The 23,604-nt window shown below is 39.5% G+C and overlaps 1 protein-coding gene, 2 long non-coding RNA genes and 1 pseudogene across 6 annotated transcripts in view; 1 reads left to right on the top strand and 3 right to left on the bottom strand.

The window, feature by feature from the left end:
* The window catches only part of LOC134226113 (N-chimaerin), a 128,493-nt gene extending 110,399 nt beyond the window's left edge, over positions 1 to 18,094 (bottom strand). The window contains exons 1-3 of one of the 3 annotated variants that reach the window (XM_062706669.1): positions 17,985 to 18,094; positions 17,784 to 17,794; positions 17,648 to 17,721 (exon numbers count right to left, since the gene is read on the bottom strand). In XM_062706669.1, the coding sequence (XP_062562653.1) occupies positions 17,648 to 17,699 (52 nt within the window). In that variant the 5' untranslated portion in view covers positions 17,700 to 17,721; positions 17,784 to 17,794; positions 17,985 to 18,094. Of the gene's footprint in view, positions 1 to 17,647; positions 17,722 to 17,783; positions 17,936 to 17,984 lie in introns of those variants that run through there. The other 2 variants (XM_062706668.1, XM_062706672.1) reach the window with 2 other exon arrangements.
* Positions 5,391 to 12,592, top strand: LOC134226111 (uncharacterized). Of its 2 annotated transcripts, XR_009983401.1 has the most exons (3): positions 5,394 to 5,660; positions 5,726 to 6,241; positions 12,109 to 12,592. It is a non-coding gene; the product is annotated as an uncharacterized LOC134226111 (long non-coding RNA). The 2 variants fall into 2 exon arrangements; XR_009983400.1 differs by lacking the exon at positions 12,109 to 12,592 and having other exon boundaries at positions 5,391 to 5,660; positions 5,726 to 6,361.
* LOC134226110 (DET1 homolog) lies at positions 13,360 to 14,925 on the bottom strand (annotated as a pseudogene).
* A 764-nt stretch (positions 18,095 to 18,858) lies between the features above and the next one.
* LOC134224143 (uncharacterized) lies at positions 18,859 to 19,783 on the bottom strand. The gene is made up of 2 exons (XR_009982855.1): positions 19,208 to 19,783; positions 18,859 to 19,125 (listed from the first exon to the last, which is right to left on the bottom strand). It is a non-coding gene; the product is annotated as an uncharacterized LOC134224143 (long non-coding RNA).
* Between the last annotated feature and the right edge of the window lie 3,821 nt (positions 19,784 to 23,604).

Raw genomic sequence — 23,604 nt, forward strand, 5'->3', positions numbered from 1 at the left:
CATATGGCCAGGCCAACTACGCAGTATGTGCCGCAGAGATGACTCCTAGATATTGAGCGACTTTGGGAATACCTAAAGTCACTTAATAGCTTGGAATCGAGGGGAAAGGAAGAAAGCGTGGACCTCCCGTACCAAACGCTTCCAATAATGGAGGGTGAATCTGCTCAACAGACATCCTGGGTTGTCCAGGAAGTGCGGGGTTAGGGACCACCTCCAACAGCAAACGAGGGAGGCAGGACTACATCCCCGACCCGCTAAACCGTTTCCATTGCCGCCAAACCTTAGCCGTGCGGTAAGACGCGCGGCTACAAAGCAAGACCATGCTGAGGGTGGCTGGGTTCGATTCCCAGTGCCGGTCTAGACAATTTTCGGATTGGAAATTGTCTCGACTTCCTTGGGCATAAAAGTATCATCGTGTTAGCCTCATGATATACGAATGCAGAAATGGTAACTTGGCTTAGAAACCTCGCAGTTAATAACTGTGGAAGTGCTAATTGAACACTAAGCTGCGAGGCGGCAATGTCCCAGTGGGGGATGTAATGCCAATGAAGAATTGCCGCCAAACCCATAGTCCCTTCGGTACAAAAAGAAAGTGATGCTTCAAAGGGGGGCCAGTGCACAACGCACCCTCGAGGTTAGCTGCGTGTCCTTGCAGCATCGAACATCGTGACTCGCTTTTTTAGAAGAACACCATGGTATCATGGCAGCGCATTGCCGGCTTTACAGGTGGCCTTACCACGGCCTATGTCCTCGGAAGGTGGGAAGGGTCGACTTCGCGCCTGCTTCCCTCTACACGACTGGTATCAAGAATGATGATGCCGCGTGCACCCCAAATTGACCTCTCTGCGATAGGGTCTATTCGCCAACACACAGAGGGACTTGCCGACGCGGTGCCTACGCCTGCCCCAGCCTTGACGAGGACCCCTTTCCGTCCTCGGGCTCGGAACCCGTCCGGTTCACCGACGCCACGAAAGCGACGATACCATGTTGTTCTTCGCGCGGCCACTTGTTCGATAAAAGGATCGAGTTCGACCACAGGGCATGACCACAGGTATGACCCATGAAGCCGACTCCGATCCCTTGGACCACCCCTTATTTGCACCTGAACTAGCCATCCTTGAGTCCACGCGCCACCTTCTGTGTAGCTCCGAGACGATTTGGACGATAGCCGATAAAACGGCGTTCCAACGAACTTCATCTTTACACATCCTCCGAACTAGGTTGTCCGGGGTAGTGTCCAGACCACATATGGCAAGCATGTGGTCACGCATTGCGCGAAAACGTGGGCACACAAACAACACGTGTTCCGCCGTTTCCTCTAAACCTGCGCACACCAAACACTCGGGCGAGGCCGAGCAAGCCAGCTGCGTTACCTGCACTGTGATTTTGCAGCACGCTTAAACGTTAGGCACTTCGAACCCTCCATGGGGTGCTTGCTGTTCACAGCTATGCTGGAACAAATCAAACAATTGGGAGGGTTCGTGCAGCATTGTGCCTTATTTCCCTCCAATCCGCAGCGTCCCAATGCTTGTGCCCCTGTTCCAGGTGTAACTGCGTCGTATGATGGGTTGTCATCAGTAGTCTGAACAACCTTACACCCTCACTGTTGAATGTTGAATCTTCCGCTTTATTTCCAAATAAGTTTTATACTAAATTAAGTCTACATAAGTCTACAGAAAATAACAGAGATAGATGAGTGGGAAACAGAATAAGAGATAGACGCCTGGACTGCGATTGACTATTGGTATGATTGATATATACAGTAAAAAATAAAAAGTAATATCGCATCAGATTTGATGCACATCATCGACGTCGTAAATATAATGTATTATTACATCTGAATGACGTAATAAAAAGTTGACGTACTTGGTATTTCGTCTTCAAATTGAATCAATGTAATTCATTTTCGACGTAATATGTTCGATGTAACTGAAAAAGCGACGTAAAAACCGGTCAGGATGAATCCCGCTTTCAGAAGCGGGGTTGGGGGTATTCGGATTTTATTCTTTCATGCTTGAAAATACATTTTCAGAAGCAACATTTCAAATTTTATTTTTTCAAGACGCATTTTATTGTATCTATAAATATTTATACAATATTGACCCGATTTTGTTACTCCCTGATTATGACAACCCACGATCTTATCACGTCCCGATCTGTCCCAATCAAGATAAATACAAACAGGTGTTTAATCTGTCAATTTTATCATTCAGTCATCTTGGATTTTAGTATGGTAGAGTTTGTTAACGTTTTGTACTGAAAATGGATTGTTCACCTCCGTGAACACCTCTCCCATCTACTGACGAAGTGATTGAAACTTGGCGTATGAATCTTGGTCCCGATTTGATCATGTTCTCGACCAGATTCCGCCACTTTAAGGTGATTATACAATCAAGCCATGTGGTGAATTTTGAATTCACCACACGGTTTTCTACTCCTTTTATTGAAAGTTCAAATCAAGCGTAATAATTTTCGTACAATGCTGAAATTGAAGTCGATTGTTAAGCACGAGTAAGCAAACGATCTACGGAGGTTTCATCCCCATTGGCGTTGTGGTTCTCTCAATTCGTGTTCATGAAAAATCACTAGAAAAAGCACGTGGTTTCCAAGATGGCTGATTTGTGGCCTTGTTGTATAACCACCTTAAAAAAAATTAAAATTTAAATCCGTTCTTTTTATTTTTGTTAACAAAACCGTTCCTCCAGGAATTCCTTCGAAAGGTCCCCCAGGAATTCCTCCGGAAGCTCCTCCAGGAATTCCTCAGGAAGCTCCTCCGGAAGTTTCTCCAGGAGTTTCTCCGGAAATTTCTCCAGGAAGTCCTCCGGCAGTTCATCCAGGAATTATTTCGGAAGTTTCTCCAGGAATTTCTTCGGAAGTTTCTCCAGGAAATCCTTCGTAAGTTTCTCCTGGAATTCCTTTGAAGGTTCCACCATGAATTCCTCCGAAAGTTCCTCCATGAATTCCTCCGAAATTTCCTCCAGGAATTCCCCCGAAAGTTTCTCAAGGAATTCCTCCGGAAGTTCATCCACGAATTATTTCGGAAGTTTATCCAGGAATTCCTTGGAAAGTTCCACCAGGGATTCCTTCGAAAGTTCCACCATGAATTCCTCCGCAAGTTCCCCCAGGAATTCCTCCGAAAGTTCCTCCAGGAATTCCGCCGGAAGCTCCTCCAAGAATTCCACCGAAAGTTTCGGAAGTTTATCCAGTAATTCCTCCATAAGTTCATCCAGAAATTATTTCGGAAGTTTCTCCAGGAATTCTTTCGAAAGGTCCACTATGAATTCTTCCAAAAGTTCCTCCAGGAATTCCTTCGGAAGTTCTTCCAGGAATTTCCCCGGAAGATTCTCCGAATGTTCCTCCAAGAATTCTTCCGGAAGCTCCTCCAAGAATTCCTACGGAAGTTCCTCCAGGAATTCCTCCGGAAGTTCCTCCGGAAGTTCCTCCAGGAATTCCTCCGGAAGTTGCTCCAGAAATTCCTACGGAAGCTCCTCCATGAACTCCTCCGAAAGTCCCTCCATGAATTCCTCCGAAGTTTACTCCAGGAATTCCCCCGAAAGTTCCTCCAGAAATTCCTCCGGAAGCACCTCCAGAAATTCCTCCGGAAGTTTCTCCAGGAATTCCTCCAGAAGTTTCACCATGAATTCCTCCGGAAGTTCCTCCGGGAATTCCTCCGGAAGTTTCTCCAAGAATTCCCCCAGAAGTTCCTCCAAGAATTCCTCCGGAAGTTCCTCCAGGAATTACTTCGGAAGTTCCTCCAGGAATTCCTTCGGAAGTTCTTCCAGAAATTCCTTGGGAAGTTCTTCCAGGAATTCCTTCGGAAGCTCTTTCAGGAATTCCTTCGGAAGTTCCTCCAGGAATTCCTTCGAAAGTTCCTCCAGGAATTCCTTCGGAAGTTCCTTCAGGAATTTCTTCGGAAGTTCCTCCAGGAATTCCTTCGGAAGTTCCTCCAGGAATTCTTTCGCAAGTTCCCCCAGGAATTCCTTCGGAAGTTCCTCCAGGAATTCCTTCGAAAGTTCCTCCAGGAATTCCTTCGGAAGTTCCTCTAGGAATTCTTTCGGAAGTTCCTCCAGGAATTCCTCCGGAAGTTCTTCCAGGAATTCCTCCGGAAGTTCCTCCAGGAATTCCTCCGGAAGCTCCTCCAGGAATTCCTCCGGAAGTTCCTCCAGGAATTCTTTCGGAAGCTCGTCCAGTAATTCCTTCGGTAGTTCCTTCAGGAATTCCTTCGGAAGTTCCTCCAGGAATTCCTCCAAAAGTTTTTTATGGGATTTCCTCCGAAGTTCTTCCAACGCGTTGACCATGTTAATTGATCTTGGTGTCCTATTGGATGACAGGCTAACTTACAGTCATCATCTAACAACTACAATTGATAAAGCTAAGTGGACGATCACATCTCGATGTGAATACACGCGTTTTTGTTCACTCGTGCTTGTTTTCGATATTTTGTTCGATAACAATTGTTGCATCGTTCAAGATGTGCAGTGAGACTAAAGTTAAAAGTACGTTGGCTTTTCTATTTCCTGAAAATGCCGCTCAGCCCGCTCTGACCGATATGGTCCGCTTTATCAAAGCGTTGAATGGAGACCAGACGAAGATGGAAACAGCTTATAAAATCTCAGATGAGAAATCTGTTTTCATCCGTTTCAAAACGGAGGATGCCATGAAGTTTTCGCTAGAGAACAACAACGAATTTCTTCCATTCCATTACACCAATGGAAATAAAGTGATGGTTCGCATGTCCGTGGCTGGCGGAAATACTCGCTATGTTCGGATTTATGATCTTCCACCGGAAATATCTGATGATGATATTTCTGCCGTAATGTCAAAATACGGTAAAATTAAACGGACCGTGCGCGAAAAATTTCCATCTGAGTTCCAGTTGAATATTTTCACCGGAGTACGCGGACTCTATATGGATATAGAGAAGGAAATCCCAGAGTATTTGTACTTTCATCACCGCAAAGGAAGGATTCATCATGACGGAATGAAAGCAAAGTGTTTCGTTTGCAAATCGGATGGTCACATAAAAAAGGTTTGTCCGCTGATGCATGAACGACGCAGTGGAATTGCAAACCAACAGAAGGCAACGATCAAGGTCGATACACAGAAGCTGACTGTAACAAAGGAAGACGCAACTGCCGCAGAGATAGATGTTGATGAGCCTGACGGTGGTAAGCAGATCGTATCAAACCTGAAACAAAAAGGGAGAAAGAACAAACCAAAGCGACAACAATCGTTGGATATTGCTACAGTGGATGCTGCAGCCAAAACCTTCACAAATGAAGCTGCGGATAGACACATACCGATATCGTCCGAATCAAATCTCGAGAGACGACGTTTTAGCAGGAACTAATAACCGGGACATGACACTAGGATTTTTTTCGTGTTGCGCTTGAAGTCTCCATCGGTGTGTAGAGTTCTAGGTATACAGTTGAAAAGACACTAAGTCACACGCTATAATCTGTCAACTTTTGAGCATATCTTTTTCACCGTGCATAACTGACAAATGAATTTGTTTTTGTTTTTCTCGACCTTTGTCAAAAGTTTTGTTTTTCTTTTCCGTTTTTCAATAATTAAATTATTTTGGTTTGCGTTTTTAATTTTATTGATCTGTTTATTTACACTATGCATCAGGTCAAGGAAAAAGTGTTGGAAATTTACAGGTAGAATTAACAAAACAATAAGATAGAAAAATAAATTGTATATATCTGGAGCACTTGATTTACAGCCATCTCCTCACGGCGTATGTCCGACATTCCCGCTTCACTTCCATTGGCAGCATATTCCAACACGATGGTCCATACACTAGCACACTTTTCCTGCTAGATGTACTAGAGATGTTGAAACCTCTTGTGCTTTCCAGCTGCGATCGTATCCGGGTAGTGTTCCGTCGATAGGATTTTTCATAAAGCCACAAATCCGGAATCGGTATAGTTGTGCGGTAGATCGTGCCCAAGAATTTCTTTCCGTTATGCTGCAGTCGTGTCTCGATGACGAAGGCGGTGGATGAAACGGATAGCTGACGATGGAGGTGCTCTTTAAGCGCAGCAGACAGACCCGGGTAGTATACATTACATAGCAGCAGGTGAAGAATGGCACTTACGGCTTGCACTAGCTTTCGTTTTGTTTGTATCGAGAGCACAGAGACAAATCGCCTGAATGTCCTCAGAGTGTTATACATCTTCTTCACCACGTCATTCACCTGCTGTGCCCAACTTAATTTGCAGTCGAGTTGCAAGCCAAGGTTTGTTACACTGTTACTTAGTGGAATCCTTGAACCACTGAAAAAGATGTTCTCATCCGGAACAACTGTTCCTGACTTACAGAAAATAAACGCTTGAAAAATCGACGAGCACCAAGACAATGCAGCGGTGATTTTCGAAATTACTATATGTATAATGGACTACCTTTGTAAGAGCTGTAGTCGTGCTAAATCCCTTTCGATAACCAGATTGATTATACACGCAAGCAGTGGCGGGTTAGGATAATTGAGGTACTCGGTAATTTGTTCAAGTAGAACCTTCTCAAGAACCTTGGAGATGGCTGGTAAGACGGCGATCTTGCGGAAGTCTTTTGGCTAAGATGGATTGGATGATTTGGCAATAGGGGTTTTGGCTTTTTTCTTCAGATATTCGGGAAGATTTTGAAGTCGATGATGTTATTGAAGAGATATGATAGTAGCGGAAGGATGAAAGGACATAGTAACTTGATGAAGGAAATTGGGATGTTATCTGAACCGGTGGCATTGGTTTGGATTTCATAAAGCTTCAAGCAGACAGCATTAACATCGGTATGACGAAAGGAAAATCCAGTAGAAAATTATTGCTGGAAATCTAGGAGAATCCTTGCTGCATTCCGAAGGGAATGGTTTCAGGATTCCGAAAAAAATCGTTCCGTGATTTCAAAGAAAATTGCCCAAGATTACGGTGGGAATCCCTAAAGAATTCCCTTTGGTATCCCTGAAGGTTTCCCTTTGAAATCCCAAAAGGATTCACTTTGGAATTACTTAACCTTCCGGGACTCGCACCGTTGTAAAAAGTACAACACATAGAGTAAAAATGAGATAACTTTTTAGTCAGTTGACTAATTTGCACCAAACCATCATGTATTCCTCAAAAAAATAGTTCTTCATCAATTGAAAAGATAATGAAAATGATTCGATAGAAGGCTCGGGTAAATATAACTAAATAAAAGGCTCAGGTGCACTGGGAAAAGTGACCAGTAATGAATTATTTATTAGTTTCATTAACAATTCATCCTAAAGTAACGCGGTTTTTTCTATATCATTTCTATAACCTTGGAGTTAATTCGCAATTCTCACTCACCTATGACCGCAGGTGGCCCCCGGAAATCCCGGAACGTTCGTAAAAATAGTCATTTTGGAAAGTCCGTCCGTGAGCAGCGCAATTTTTTCTAAACCATTTCTGATGGTGATTTTGGAGATATTCCACAGTTCTTATTCTGCTATAACCGTAGGTGGCCACCAGACGGCCTTCCTTATAATTCGGAACGTCCGTAAAAATGATCATTCGGGAAAGTTCGTCCGAGAGCAGCGCATTTTTTTCTAAACCATTTATGAAGGGCATGTATAAGCTAAAACACATTTCTCACACTGCTATGACCGCAGGTGGCCACCAGGCGGCCTTCCGGAAAACCCGGAACGTCCGTAAAAATGGTAATTTTGTGAAGTTTGTCCTAGAGCAGCGCAATTTTTTTATAAATTATTTCTGATGGTGATTTTAGAGAAATTCCACAGTTCTTATTCTGCTATAACCGTAGGTGGCCATCAGACGCCTTCCTTATAATCCGGAACGTCCGTAAAAATTGTCAATTTGGAAAGTTTGTCCTAGAGCAGTGCATTTTTTTCTAAACCATTTCGTCCGAAAAAATGGTAATTGTGAAAAGTTTATCCTAGAGCAGCGCATTTTTTTGTAAACGATTTCTGACGGCGATATTCGAGTTAATACACAGCTCCTACTCTGCTACGACCGCAGTGGCCACCAGGCGGCCTTCCGGAAAATCCGGAACATCCGTAAAAATGGTAATTTTGTGAAGTTCGTCCTAGAGCAGCGCAATTTTCTCTAAACCATTTCTGACGGTGATATTAGATGAAATTCTTAGTCATTACTCTGCTATGACCGCAGATGACCACCAGATGGCCTTCTGGATAATCCGGAACGACCGTAGAAATGATGATTTTGGAAAGTTTTTCCTGAAGCAGCTCATTTTTTTTCTAAACCTTTTCTGACGGTGATCTTGTAGATATTTCAAAGACGTGGCCACCAGGCGGCCTTCCGAATAATTTGGAAAACCCGTAAAATGGTCATTTTAGATGATTCGTCCTAGAGTAGCGCAATTTTTTCTAAGACATATAGATGGTGATTTTAGTGTTAATTCACAGAACTTACGACCGCAGGTGGCCACCAGACGGCCATTTCCGCAAATCAGGAACGTCCGTGAATGGTCGTATTATACAGTTCGTCCTAGACGATTTTTTCTAAACCATTTCTGATATTGACCAGGAAGTTAGTCAATGCTCTTTACCATCAAATATTGTATACCTTCGCCAAAGATATAATAATAGCCCAAAAATATGGTTTAGGGTCATTTGGCCGAATGCCGTTTGGCCGAATGTCGTTTGGCCGAATGCCATTTGGCCGAAAGGGTCATTTGGCCGAACGCCATCTGACCGAATGCCGTTTGGCCGAATAGTTGAAATTCTCTGAATGAAGAATAAACGAATAAGAAGGAAAGAGAAAGAAGAAAGAACCATAGAAGAAGAAAGAATAAAGAAAGAGAAAAGAAAAACAAAAGAAGTAGAAAGAATAGAGCAGAAAGAAGGAAGAAGGAAGAAAGAAGACGGAAGAAGGAAGAAGGAAGAAGAAAGGAGAAAGAAGGAAGTAGAAAGAAAGAAGACGGAAGAAGGAAGAAGAAGGAAGGAAGAAGAAAGAAGAAAGGAGAAAGAAGGAAGTAGAAAGAAGGAAGCAGAAAGAAGGAAGAAGGAAGAAGGAAAAAGGAAGAAGGAAGAAGAATGAAGGAAGAAGGAAGAAGGAAGAAGGAAGAAAAAAGAAGGAAAAAGAAAGAAGGAAAGGAAGAAGGAAGAAAGAAGAAGGAAGAAGGAAGAAAGAAGAAGGATGAAGGAAGAAAGAAGAAGGAAGAAGAAAGAAGAAAGAACGAAGAAGGAAAAAGGAAGAAGGAACAAGGAATAAAGAAGAAGGAGGAAGGAAGAAAGAAGAAGGAGGAAGGAAGAAAGAAGAAGGAGGAAGGAAGAAAGAAGAAGGAGGAAGGAAGAAAGAAGAAGGAGGAAGGAAGAAAGAAGAAAAAAGGAAGAAGGGGGAAGGAAGAAGGAATTAGAAAGAAGGAAGAAGAAAGAAGATTGAAAGGGGAATGAAGAAGGAAGAAAGGAAAAGGAAGGAAAAAGTAAGACGGAAGAAGTAAGAAGGAGAAGGGAAAAAGAGAAGGTCAATTTTTATTAACTGTTCGGCCAAACGGCATTCGGCCAAACGACCCGTTCGGCCAAACGGCATTCGGCCAAATGGCGTTCGGCCAAACAGCGTTCAGCCAAACGGCCGGGCACCCAAAAATATGAATAATGAATTCTATCATGAAACAAATGAATATCATGAAACAAATGAATAATGAATTCTATCATAATAATACCTAAAAAGTAGTCATTGATGATAATAACCACACTAGAAATTCGAGAGATATTGGTCTTATTTGGCTAAAAAGAAGCTATTTCAGCTAAAAAACTTTGTTGGGATGTGATAGGAACGCAAAATACGGAATTCTAATTGGATGTAAGAAATAAGTTTTTTCTGCATTTCCAATACTAACAGTTACTAAAACAGAACGCTCTCGAGATTACGAAATTTTTGTTCTATTTAGTGCGGTCAGTAATTGAACTAATTAGTGCGCGATAGTTAAACTACACGTTATACACAGCATGCCGTTTACCAAGACGAACCCCGCTACATTCCCTACCCCATATTTTTCAACATCCCAGTGATTTCTCGTGGAAGTGCAGATGACTCGTCAGCTTCCATCAAAGCGAGTATCACGTCAACATTTTCCTACCCATTCCTTAATTGACCTGCATCCGGACACGGCCGGCGCTGGTATTACTTTATATTAGGTCACCAGTTTTTACACATTGAGGATGAAGCTAGTTCCAAACATCATCTGTTGGTTCTCTGTGTAATTACAGCTGGCCTGGCAATAACGGAGTAGCAACCGTGGGCGGTCAATCATGCATGCATGCATGCATGCATTTCCAATACTAACAGTTACTGTTAGACTAGTCAAGTTGAAGGTACAGGATTGAAATGGAAACGCTACGGAAATCCATTTCCTGTTCTAGCGATTGCTGTAACATGAGAAGTATACAAAAAGATACAAAGTAGGTGAATGAAATGGGCCTGAGATTGAACCCAAGGCATCATATGTATGAGGCAGTAACGATAGTTATAAGACACACTTTTCTGAACATATTGGTTTTCAAATCCCAAATAATTGTAAATGACGGTACTTTTAAATATCCTGCGACATCTAACAATACCGTTTGATCCATATATCACCACCCAGCGGATGTAATCCAAACTAAACAGAATAATGGTTTTCATCCTCGAGCAGCTGTGAAGAAGACGGCCACTCTCTTTAATATCACAGCTCCGGGGTTATATAATCAAACTGGTGGTCTCACATGTACTATCACTACTCTACGGATGAATTTTAAACTTCACAATATTTCAACATATTGGTTTCCAATGTTCGAACAACTTTATAGAAGATAGCAACTTTCCAAAACCAATAGATCCCGAAATATCGAACCAAACTGATTTCTCATATACAGTAGCGCCACCTTGCGGGTGAATTTTAAACTAATTAGCTTCTCAACATATTGATTCCCAATTGTCGAACAACTTTGTAGAAGACTGCAACTTTCTAAATCCTACAGATCCCGAGATATCGAAGAACTGATCTCTCATATACAGTAACGCCTCCTTGCGGATGAATTGTAAATTATTCAATTTCTCATCATATTGGTTCTCTGTACTCGTTGTAGAAAACGGCAATTTACTAAATCCCACAGATCCCGAGATATCAAACTATACACTATATATCTCATATACACTAGCGCCGCTCTACGGCTCAATTCTGAACTAAACAGTTTCTCAACATATGGGTTTCCAATGCTTGAACAACTTTATAGAAAATGGAACTTTCCAAAACCAATAGATCCTAAGATATCAAACCAAACTGATCTCTCATATACAGTAGCGCCACATTGCCGATGAATTTCAAACTAATTAGCTTCTCAACATATTGGATTCCAATCTTCGAACAACTTTGTAGAATACGGCAACTTTCTAATTCCCACAGATCCCGAGATATCTAACCAAACTAATAACTCATATACACTAGCGCCTCCTTACAGCTGAATTCTTCAGTTTCTCAACATATTGGTTTCCAATCCTTGATCATCTTTGTAGAAGACGGAAATTTCCTAAATCTCATAGATCTCGAGATATCAAACCAAACTGGTATTTTCATGTACACTAGCGCCGCTCAGTGGGAGAATTCTTAATCATTTTTTTTCTTGACTCAGGGCCGCATGGGATTATAGATGGATTTAGATTTTTTTCAGAGTTTTTAGAATTCTTATAAGAAACATTGCGCTATTTATTGTGAAGATGGACTATTTTCACCAGTGTTCCGTTGGTTCCGGATCTTCCGGAGGACCTGCAGAAGATTCATTGGACTTAAAAAATGTCCTCAATGAGAGAATATATCCCCTTTATTATTTTCCCGAAAAAATCACGTGCATATCATTTGAATTGGCTTCATTATAACGGATTTTAGGACTGTTGTACTTTTTACAACACGCGAGTTCTCGTCTTATGAAAGTTGAAGCGAGTTGCGGAAGGTTAAATGCCCAAAAATATTCACTTTGGCATTCAGAAACTATCACCTTTGTAATCCCGAAAGGAATTCGTTTGGAATCCCAGAATGATTCCTTTGATAAATCTTCCACTCAGTTAATCCAAAATTCAATTACCTACTTATGTCGATATATTTGTTCAAATTTTCTATTGATATCTACCTATCTAGCTAAATTCAAGCGCGTAGCTACTTACTACTCATCAGGGAACGTATGAGAAGAGTAATGCTGAAAAAAGAGATCTCACATCATCCAATCTCCGAGGAACAAGCAAGGCCTGCTTTATTGGACTACCGTTCAAGGCTAAAATACACGGTATATATTAGATCACATCCGTGAAATCAGTACCAGATGATACGTGATGCGGCTCTAAACAAAATAGTAAACATGTGCTACCACCACGACAGGATGTCTTTGGTTGCCATCTCAGTGCTAATGGCGTAAGGAAGCCGATCCATCACGACAACATATCCGAGGGAGAAAGTGTATGCACAAATGGATATTAAAATAAAATACCTACCTATATTTTTCTGTGTTTAACCATTTTGTATGTCACCCAAAAAAATTGGAAACTCTTGAATAAAAAGAGTTTCTGGTAATCTGGTAATATCAACGCACCCTGTGACCGCAGCCTATCTGCGTTGATATAATTACCGCTAAGCGATACGTCTAGGGATCGTTCAAAAATTACGTCCAAGGTTTGGGAGGGGAGGGGGTTCTAGAATTTGTGACAGTTTGTGACAGGGGGAGAGTGGGGGGGTCTAGTAGTGTGCAAAGAAGACGAAACATTATATATTTTAGAATTGTACGTACAAGGGGAGGTCAGTGATTTGTGACAGGAGGGGAGAGGGGGGTTCAAAATGCCAAATAAACGATGGACATAATTTTTGAACAATCCCCTACCTGGCAACTAAAAAGTTAGTTTGAGATAATATTCTTCTACCAGAGAGTGGCCCTAAAATTCGAATCGTTTTTCTGGCCCGAGTTGTTTCATTACGATTAGGGAAGATTCATGATTTACGTAACGCAAAAATTGCCCATTTTCGACCCCCCGCCCTCACACTTTGTATGAAGCATCTGAAATTTTTGTATGGGTTGTCACACTTCGAGCAACCCCCTCTCCCCCTCCAAACGTTACGTAATTTATGGATGCTTCATTATAGTATTTTAGACGTCTTCCAACTACTTTTTCATCATAAGGACCAATGTCCACGTAACGTCTACTCAACACTGCGTGTAAGTGGCGTTAGAAGGACGCAAGTGTGCATCGTGAAAAAGCGATAACGCAGCGTCGCCGCGCCGAAGCCACTTGCATTATTTTCATGCTGCTATATATGGTTATGGCGTAAAGTATTTTTGAAAAGGGCCAACTTACAAAACGAATAGTTGTAAATCTTCTCAAGCCGCAATACAAAAAATAGTTATCCAAAATTTGATTTTATACTCTTGTCTCTCATTATTGGTAAGTATAAAAAATTCTTATCACCATATTTAATACTAAATACAATCAGTCAACAAATAACTCTCTACCGATAAAATTCTATCATCACCTTATCATCCGTGCCCCCGGATGTGGTATGTGGAAGTTGGCAATGTATTCCGTATTGATCCGCTGCAGGCTGATTGCAAACGGCTCCGTGAGGTGGAACGCGAACGCCACCAGCCGTCGCGATCCAGAGCTCGGCAGTTGAATTTGAACTCCAGCGTAGATTCGGAACTTGAGCAAGCCAGAGTCTCTGGCAAAGAATCGAATGGGAAACTCGGCGCACGCTTTAGGTCGCTCCATTGCCGAAACCCATTTGTCGTCGAAGCTGAACAAAATAAGGTGCAGGTATGGAGAGCTGCTGTAGCTTTGTGCACTAATTGGCAGGGTGGCCAGGATCCGTTTGGTGGCCATTTGAACTCCTCCGCCACGTGCCCCGATTATCGTTTGCTTAAAACGCTGATTAAGCAGATTGCTGTAGATGTTGTTCGTTAACGAGCTGATAAATTGCGTTTGATGTGCCAGGTCGGCATTCCTGAAACTGTCACAGAAGTTCTCATACAGATACAAAAGCTCCGGGTATTGATTGCCGTAAATTCCTATTATCGTATTCTTCCAGATGTTGTAGATCACAAACGGGCTGTTGCGAATATTTGGTTCTTGAATCTCCAGCCTAACTTCGTCCTCGCTAGAATATTTGATCGACAGATGATCATCATCCAGTAATTCCATTTTCCACATTCGGAGGTTTCGAAACTCATCGAAGCGACGATAGAATTTTCTCAACGCAAATCTATCTTCGCCAATCGACTGCTGAATATGCGCTTGTCTGAATACCAACCAACATACGATGCTAAACACTATTGATCGTTCGCTCACGAAGCGCTCGCAAGTTTGAAATGTTCCCCGTTGTTCTACCTCCGGACGTTCACATACTGTACAGCATTCCTTCATCTCGACAACAAAACCTACTTATCGTTCGTTCAAGTTTGAAGGTGCCTTCAGCTATCAAAAAGATATGAGCCGTTGGGTGTTGAATCGACAGAATGGCCAACGCGACGCTGTAAAGGTAAACGCCTTGTATTTGGTCGACATTAAAGTCCATCGAGTCGGAAATACGTTCATACGTCTGGCAGTGTTTGTGTACAATTCGTAAAGCCAAGGATGATTATCTTCTGGGATGAATGATCCAGCTCCAATCACGTATTTCCCATCGTTGGTAAACAGGCTGCATTCGCGGTTCAGTTGATTTTGTTGAATTTCCATGTTAGCTGTGTGCCTTAGCTAAAATAAGCAACATTGGTCATTGGTCTGTCTTTACCAGCCTCGCAAAATCTCACCTTTTTGTTTCTTTGTGATGTCTGTTGACCAATCATGGTCCATCTCGCCAAAATCTCACCTTCAAAGCTCATAAATTTGACTCCGAATCTCGTAGCTTCGGCCTCCGGTTCCATCGTTGAGAAAAACAAAGACTGATGCTAGAAAACGTAAACATAAACAAAAACTGACAGGAATAAAGTCTACACTTCACAAAACACTTTCAAATAAATTTACCATAATATGAGTAAAATACACTAGCGCCTCTGGCGGTGCTGGTCTCGTGAGCTCATCTGGGTTGCACGAATTTTGAATCGGTTCTTCGGGACTCACACGTCCCGGTTATTAGTTCCTGGTTTTAGTGTCCCAACTTACGAATGGATAGAAGATGAATGCGAACGTAAACTCATAATAGAGGATGACAAACGAAGGATTGCAGCCGCATATAACATTGCAGTGGAAACAATTGATATTTTTCATGATTAGTTTTAAATTAGTTAAAAACCAATTAGATTTAGATTAAAATTTGTTATTATACAATACAAGCTATTGGCTCCGTAAAGTGTTACACACGCCTGAGCCTTAAATAAACGATTGAAAAAAAAAATTGATAAAGCAAATCGTCAGCTCGGATTCATTTTCAAAATTTCCAGTGAATTCCGTGATCCTCTGTGCTTTAAATCACTTTACTAGGACTACTTTACTCTCAACTGGAATTTGCTTCTGCTGTTTGGAATCCTTATCAAGCAGTATGGATCGCTCAGTTGGAAGCTGTTCAACACAAGTTCGTCAGATATGAACTGCGCCATCTACCCTGGAGTGACCCGCTAAATTTGCCACCATACGCTGATCGCTGTTTCTTGCTGGGACGGGATAGCCTTGTCAAACGGAGGAATGTGGGGCAAGCAGATTTCATTGCCAAACAACTGTTATCGGAGTATGACGTGCCTGATTTGCTTGGTAAGATTCAACTTTATGCCCCTTCTAGAACGCTTCGACCTAGAGCTTTGCTGTTTCAATCAGCACAAAACACCAACTATGCTGCTAACAGCTGCTTCTTCGTCAAGATTCGCCGTTTTCACGAAGGTTCCATTGTATTCGATTTTGACATCAGCTCATTCGAATTTCGGCAACGTCTGTTAAGATTTTATAACAACTGACACTGTTTAGCTTTATGTTTTCATGTAGACCACAGTCGAATGAAATATGATACAAATAAACAAATAAGAAAAATGTGTTGCACTTTGGTTCCCAAGCAATTTCGTCAAAAATCCAACAACCAAAATATAGAAGGCAAAGCATTTTTACACAGCATTTTTTAGCACGCTAATCACGCTATAATTTAACACGGGGGATTCGAAACAATTAAGACCAATGGGAAAAAAACATATCTATGTCGTTTTTTTAACGAACTACAACTGAAAATACTTCTTCCACTAGAAACATACGATCTGTTCGTAAAAAAACTTTTCTCAAATTGACATTTCAATTTTTTGCCTTTCTCGTACAACTAAGTTGTACCGAAAGGCTATCATTTCACTCCAAATTCGAACTTTTGATAGAGTTCCCGGAGACCCATAGTGTTATATACCATTCGACTCAGCTCTATGAGCTGAACAAATGTCTGTCTGTCCGTGTGTGCGTGTGTGTGTGTGTATGTGTGTGCGTGTGTGTGTGCACAAAATGCCATAAAAAACATTAGCCAAATTTTCACATAGAAACTCTTAACCGATTTTCTTGCAACAAGTTGCATCCGACAGAGACTAAAACGATGTTGATCACTATTGAATTTCATAATAATTGCAAATTGCAAAAAATAGATAATATTAAAATAGTGATGAAACATAGTCACATAGAACAATAATGTGTTATGAAAAATGCCTTGCATCTATGAATATTTTTAAAGTTTATCCGTGGCTTGCTCCCATTAAGAGTTTCATCGTACTATAAAGATGCTCGTGTTGCACGCATTTAGGCGTAAGTATGCTCTTCGTTCAGTTTCATAGTACTATGAAATTGTCCGAAAGTTAAAATTCGAACATAGGAAATTCGAGAAACTTTTGGCAGCGCCATCTATCGTCTACTAGTGTAAATTTTCTATCATAACATTACGCGGTGTAACTATTTTGCCTTTCTTGTACATCATCGAGGTGTAAGCGTAAAGGCTACATTTATTACCTTTTTGCGCGAGAAAGGCGCCATCACCACTAGGTGGATTAATCTGGGTTTTTTATGGCTCAAATTCATCTGAAGTACTACTAGGTAGCAAATATAGCCACTACATACATGGGAAATAATAAGTAGAGCTCTTGTTAATAAACAGAAAACCATCATTTTGTTGGTGGCAATATAAAAGACCGGAACACCATCTTCGACCATAGGTCGTACAGACTGAACACTTAACACCTAGACAACGGACAGGACACATGATACATTAAGGCCTCTTGATACATTAAGGCTTCGGTCCGATTCGCGAATTAAAATCAAATTAAACAGTGACAGTTCGGACCCCCGCTCATAAAAAATGGCTGGTACTATATCCAGCAAGACAAACAAAATATCTATCAAAAATGATTCAACATCTGTTAAAATTAAACTTGCGCTGCGAGCAGGGTTATTTAAAAAATAATTGAAATGTCTTTTTTAAGTTTAATTTGATTTTAATTCACGAATCGGACAAAAGCCTAAAATCCTAAAATAAATAAACTCTGAAGCAACACGGTTGAATGTCCTCTGTAACCATTATTAGCATTAATAACATATACATATATACATAACACATAAATTGATATGAATATTTTTCGTGTTTCTTTTATGAGCAGATAATCGTACTTATAGCACTAGTCAAAAAGCCGCTTGGTGTGGTATGGCAGAACCCCGACCATTTGTAATGTTTGTTTTGTACTTACATTCAGGTTTCCATACTTTGTGACTTGGCGAAGGTGGATCTTTTGCCATCATTTCAAAACTGTATGCTGAAAGTCTAACAAAACAGTGCAATTATTTAAATGACACCGATGTCGGCTTGATCGACCCTCCTCTTACCAACGAACACAGCCACCACCAAGATGAATACACCACTAGGTGTTCCAATCTGCCAAATTCACGATTCAGCCATCTTGGATTTTAGTATGGGAGAGCCAGCCGGTTTGTTGTCGTTTTGCACTGAAAATGAATTTTTCACCCCCGCCTTCTTCTCTTCCACAAACTGAGCACATTGCAACACCTAGCTGTGTATTCATCTTGGCCACCACCAAACAGAACCTTCACCTACTGATCCGCGAATAGACCAACGCAAAATGAAAATTATGACGTTTGAGCAGGTCGTAAATGAACGCAAAATAAACTTTAAAAGTTGTTCGAGTGAATACCCCGTTCAAAATACATTATACACTGTGCCACCAAAGTACTCTTTAATTGGTAAAAAAGTACCCATTATGAAGTTCAACTCACTAAAGGAGTAAATAGACGAATCCAAGTAAAAATAAAAAGAAGACACACGACGGTGTTAACTTTGACAGATCCTACAGCGCAGCATAGGAAGATCATTTTAAAATGCTTATAATAAATTCTAGACAAATTATAATTAAAATCTGATTGATGTATGATACGGAAAAAGTTCCGAAGTTTATGATAGATACATTTTTGGAAAATATACAAAAAATGAGATAAGCTTCCAAATAAGTACCTGAGAACTTTTTCCGTATCGTACATCAATCAGATTTTAATTACAATTTGTCTAGAATTTATTATAAGCATTTTAAAATGATCTTCCTATGCTGCGCTGTAGGATCTGTCAAAGTTAACACCGTCGTGTGTCTTCTTCTTATTTTTACTTGGATTCGTCTATAGCGTTTAGTCATTAATCACGGAAGCCTTCAAGTACCCATTAATGGGTACTTTCGTACCCATTACGAAGAAAAGCGGCATAACTCATTTAATGAGTAAATCGCTTTTACTCATTAATGAGTACTTGAAGCAAACTCCACAAAATGGGTAAATTTTGCCCCTTGATTTCATAGCAATAAATGGGTAAAGATAACTCTTGGCGGAATTTTTTTCTGTTCTTCTGGTTTGTTACGGATTTCGAGATAGAATTAAGGATGGAATAAAGATAAACGAGATAAACAACATATTTTATATTTATTATATGTAGAATGACATGTCGATGTTTTTGTTTTTCCTTGTCACTAAATGCTTTTTTATAGCTACTGCTGAGGACCTGCAGCTACTTCATCCAGGAACGAGAATCCGGAATCATTCAAATCCGACGGCGAATGGTTCATCGTTCCCAAACACGTATTTTTCAGTAAAACCTCGGGTGGATCTAAAGCAGCACCATTCCATGTTGATGCAAGAACCGGTGCACAACATGAAATATCTGCAACTAAGAAAATTGATGTCACTATGTACCAACTTATTTCGCGATTTTTCAAATTAATTTAATTGCAAGCTTCACATGTACTTACCTGTGGCACTTTTTGTACATTTTTCAATTTGATTTTTCTTCGACAGGCACAAATCACAAACAAACTATTAAGAAAAAAAGATGGCCGCGTTTCAATAAACACCGAGGAGTTCTATTTACCCATTATTTTTACTAGGCAAGTTATTTTAAAATGGGGTAATTGTACTCTTGATGTGTTATTTAAAAAATACCCATTTTTTGACAATTCAGTACTTGATCAAAAAATGGGTGAATTAGCCTGTGCACGCGGGGATGTCGACCATCTGGGTCGACATGAGATGACATTTACCTGGGTCTTTGTTTGTAAACATTGGCATTATTCTTATACGATGTTGAAATAAGATTATTACAGGCGTTCGGCTTCAATAAGAATGCATATTGGAATCATTGGAAAAGCGCCAAGATAAATTCTGTTGGAATTGTTGAACATTGTAAAGTTGTTTAAGAGTAAAATCAGCAGTGATTAAAATCGTTCAGGACTGTCAGTTTAAGTATGAATATGAAACATTAATTTTCCCAGCAGCTGTTCTAGATTATTTTTTTAAACAAGTCAGCTGTCATGCTGAGGGTGGCTGGGTTCGATTCCCGTTGCCGGTCTAGGCAATTTTCGGATTGAAATACCATTTGTACACATACACACATACACACACACACACATACATACATACACACAAACAGACATCACCTCAATTCGTCGAGCTGAGTCGATTGGTATATAACACGATGGGTCTCCGAGCCTTCTATAAAAAGTTTGGTTTTGGAGTGAAATTATAGCCTTTACGTATACTTAGTAAGAAAGAAGAGAAAGGCAAAAATGAACAATCGATTAAATTACAAAATTATTGATTGATATTATTATTGAATCAATAAAAAATAATAAATAATAAATATAATAGAATAATAAAAAATTAAATAGTAGAATTATAAATATATATTTCATAATAAATAAGTTTATAAACTTATATTAATAAATTATTAAATTAGCAAATTGGTAAATAAACAAATTAATAAATTCATAAATCAATGAAATAATAAATTAATAAATGGATGAATAAAAAAAAAGATGAATTAATCAATTAATAATTAAAAAATTACTAAACTTCCGCTGCAAGCATAACTGTCCAATATTTACAAGATTTGCTATCTATATGGGAAAGTTATGCTTTTATGAGCAGTGAATTAATAAATTTAAAAAAAAACTAATAAATCATCAACAACAAAAAATAATAAATCAATAAATTAATTTTAAAACTCAGTAAAACAGCGACTCAATAAATAAGCAAATGTACAAATTATAATTAATGGACAATAATAATGGTGTTGTGTTGTAAAACACACGAAAAAATGATATTTTTCCTTCATTGCACACAAGGTTTCAAAAGAGGAAAAAATAATAACTTTCTTTACGGACAACTTACAGAAGAGATGAAGCGCTTATTCAAAAGGGAATTTTCCAAAGAATTTAAGAATCAAGGACGTGGAATACTTCTGTATGTAGTTATGAGACTCGCTTTGCCCCAATATCCCATACATCACGAGTTTACATATTTTTGTCATTTTGTCTTTAGGACATTGCTCTTAATTGTGTTTATCTCTTCACTGTGGATCGACAGAAGGGTACTACCTACATATATTTTGCTGGTAAAAGTTGAAAATTGAAGGGATTTTGTTGATTAATAAGCGTCAATATGCATTTTTTGGTGGTGGCTGGCCCCATGATTACTTCCGGTCTTTTACTATACTTAGTATAGTAATAGTCAAGCATTCGTTGTACATATGATTAATATGGGGGTAAGCGTGAAGAAATGTTGTAGAATTTAAAAAGAAAACGAATGTTAAGACCAAGTGCCACTGGATGACTCCAAACGGGCCAGTATAATGTGGGGTAGTCAGGGTTTAACTAAATTAGCTAATAGTATAACTTATTTTGCCACGCAACAATTTCAGTATAGGTAATTTGTTTCTACGAATCAAATTTCTAAAAGTTAGGTTTTCAGCATTACTTAGCGCAAGAGAGGGTTTAAACTCTGCGTTACATTGCATTTTTTTCCCCCGATTCGGTGCGTTATTATGAGTGATCAGCACTCATGGAACACATTGTTTAACGCGGATGTCAGCCGGGATCGCTCAGAGTGTAAGATTTAGTTATAATTATTTTTGTTTTTTAGGCATCAAATGTTAGGAGCATGTTTTCAGCGTCACACAGCCCAGGAGAGGGTGTAGGCTCTGCGTTGTAATGGTATATAGTGTGGGCCGTCCTTGATTGGGGTCCTGTGGGTCGCATGTAGTGGCTGTAGTCGGGGCGGTTGTGTGTTGAGGGCGGTTTCAGGGGCAGTTAGGATTGAGTTTTAATATAGACGGATGTAGGATTGAACAAGTTATAAACTTCAGGGTTCATATTGTGAGGACTATTGACAGCCAAAGCGTTGAGGATTATCTTTTGGTTGGGAACTGAATTAATTTATCCGATTTGGAATCCTAGATTGAATAGTAGGTATATATGGACAGTAATAGAAACTATAATACAGTTATCGTTTTATTTTATTAAGTATTGATGATATGTTTTTAGTTAGGTTATATAGCAGATATGCATGTGTGATAACCATTAATAAGGCAGAATTATAAGAACTGTATTTTTGTCTTTGTAGTAAGATTAATTACTTACTAATGTTTTGCGGGCTGGCGAGTGAAAGCGGCCCAATTCTTTTATCTACCTCTTTCCAGACGACCAATGATGAAGAAGACTTCCAGACTTCAAGAAAATCATATAGTTCCGGTATCAGCAGTGGTATTCATAACTAATACTACCTACAACCACCGTCAATACAGGAAGTCTGTGTTCACAACGAGAATACTTCAAGGACAATCCCAACATCCTCTGTGAATTGCAGATAAGTATTGCGTTTATATTTTAATTGCACTGAGCTCGTTCTAATCTGTTCGGTGAATGAATTGACTTGCCACATATTTAAATACATCGTGAATAATCAATATCATTAGTAAATTTAAATATTCCCGTAGATTAGAAAAGCAAGTGCATAAATTACTATTTTATGGCAACATATCACAGCGAAATGGGACCCTTCGGAGCCTTGAGTAAGATCTCGGTCCGGTTGCATCTAAGGAGATCTTAGTGCAGTGCACACCGGACGTGTTGCCCAGTAGACGTATCGCTCAGCGGTATTTAAATACAACGCAGATAGGCTATGGTCAGAGGGTGCGTTGATATTACCAGATTACCAGATTACCAGAATAAGCGTCAATATGCATTTTATTTGAATTTTTCGGCCGCGTCGATTTAAGATCGTCGCAAAGCAAATTGTCGCCGAAATCGTCGCCAGCAAACATGGCCATAAGATCTGTTAGATCAACTGTGAACAAAATTGTTTGATTTCAATAATCAGATTATTTCCAGAAATTGAGTACTTTTTTTTGCATGTTTTAATGATTTGGCTTTGCATTAACACACATTTAAATTAAAGATATTGGCGACGATTTTAAAGGTACAACAAAGTGATCGATGCGTTTTGTTACCAGCGAAACTGACAATACTATTAATTCAAATGATATTTGTCAATGATATAATGAAAATAACGAATAATCATATATTTCATTGAATGTATTGAATTATAGGGGACTTTGGGGTCATACAAGTCTCAAAGATCATTAAATATATTTTTTTACAAAATAGAATAACTTTTTTCACGGACGACTCACAGAGGAGAATAAGGGCTTATTCATAAGGAAATTTTCAAAGATATTCGGTGAGTGATTTTTTATAGACGCGGGATACTACTGTATGTAGTTATTAAGCTCGTTTTACTTCAATGTCCCATAAATCAAAATTTTTAATTTTTTTGTCCTTTCATCTATAAAATATTGTACTAAAATTGTATTTTCCACTTCATCGTGGATTCTCAAAAAGTACTATGCATATTTTATTGGTAAAGGTTAGAAATTAAAGTGATTTTGGGGTAAAATAATCATCAAAGCGCATTTTTGAGAATTTATTTTTAATATAAAATAAGCTTCTGAGCTTGTTTGACCTCAAAAACCCCCAATTTTTTCAATGAATATACGAACATTTGTTGTTTCATAGTATAATTGACAAATTATCATTGAATTAATATTACTCCATAATTTTTAACGCACAATTACTGAGCTTTATAATTTCATAGAGGAATTTGGGCGAAAAGGCATAAGAAAAGAATATTTCCGATCTCATCCTATCTATTGTCACATCAACCCTCAAATAATATGATAACTATTGTCTAGTTGTGCAATCGGGTATGGTTTGGAAATGTTCGGCATCGGCTCTATTCAAAAGTATTTGAAAATCGTGTTTTATCCAATAAATCACAAAACAAAACATTTGCGAAATGATTTAGTTCGTTAGTT

Source organism: Armigeres subalbatus, chromosome 3, assembly GCF_024139115.2.
Source record: "Armigeres subalbatus isolate Guangzhou_Male chromosome 3, GZ_Asu_2, whole genome shotgun sequence".
Taxonomy (NCBI): Eukaryota; Metazoa; Arthropoda; class Insecta; order Diptera; family Culicidae; genus Armigeres; species Armigeres subalbatus.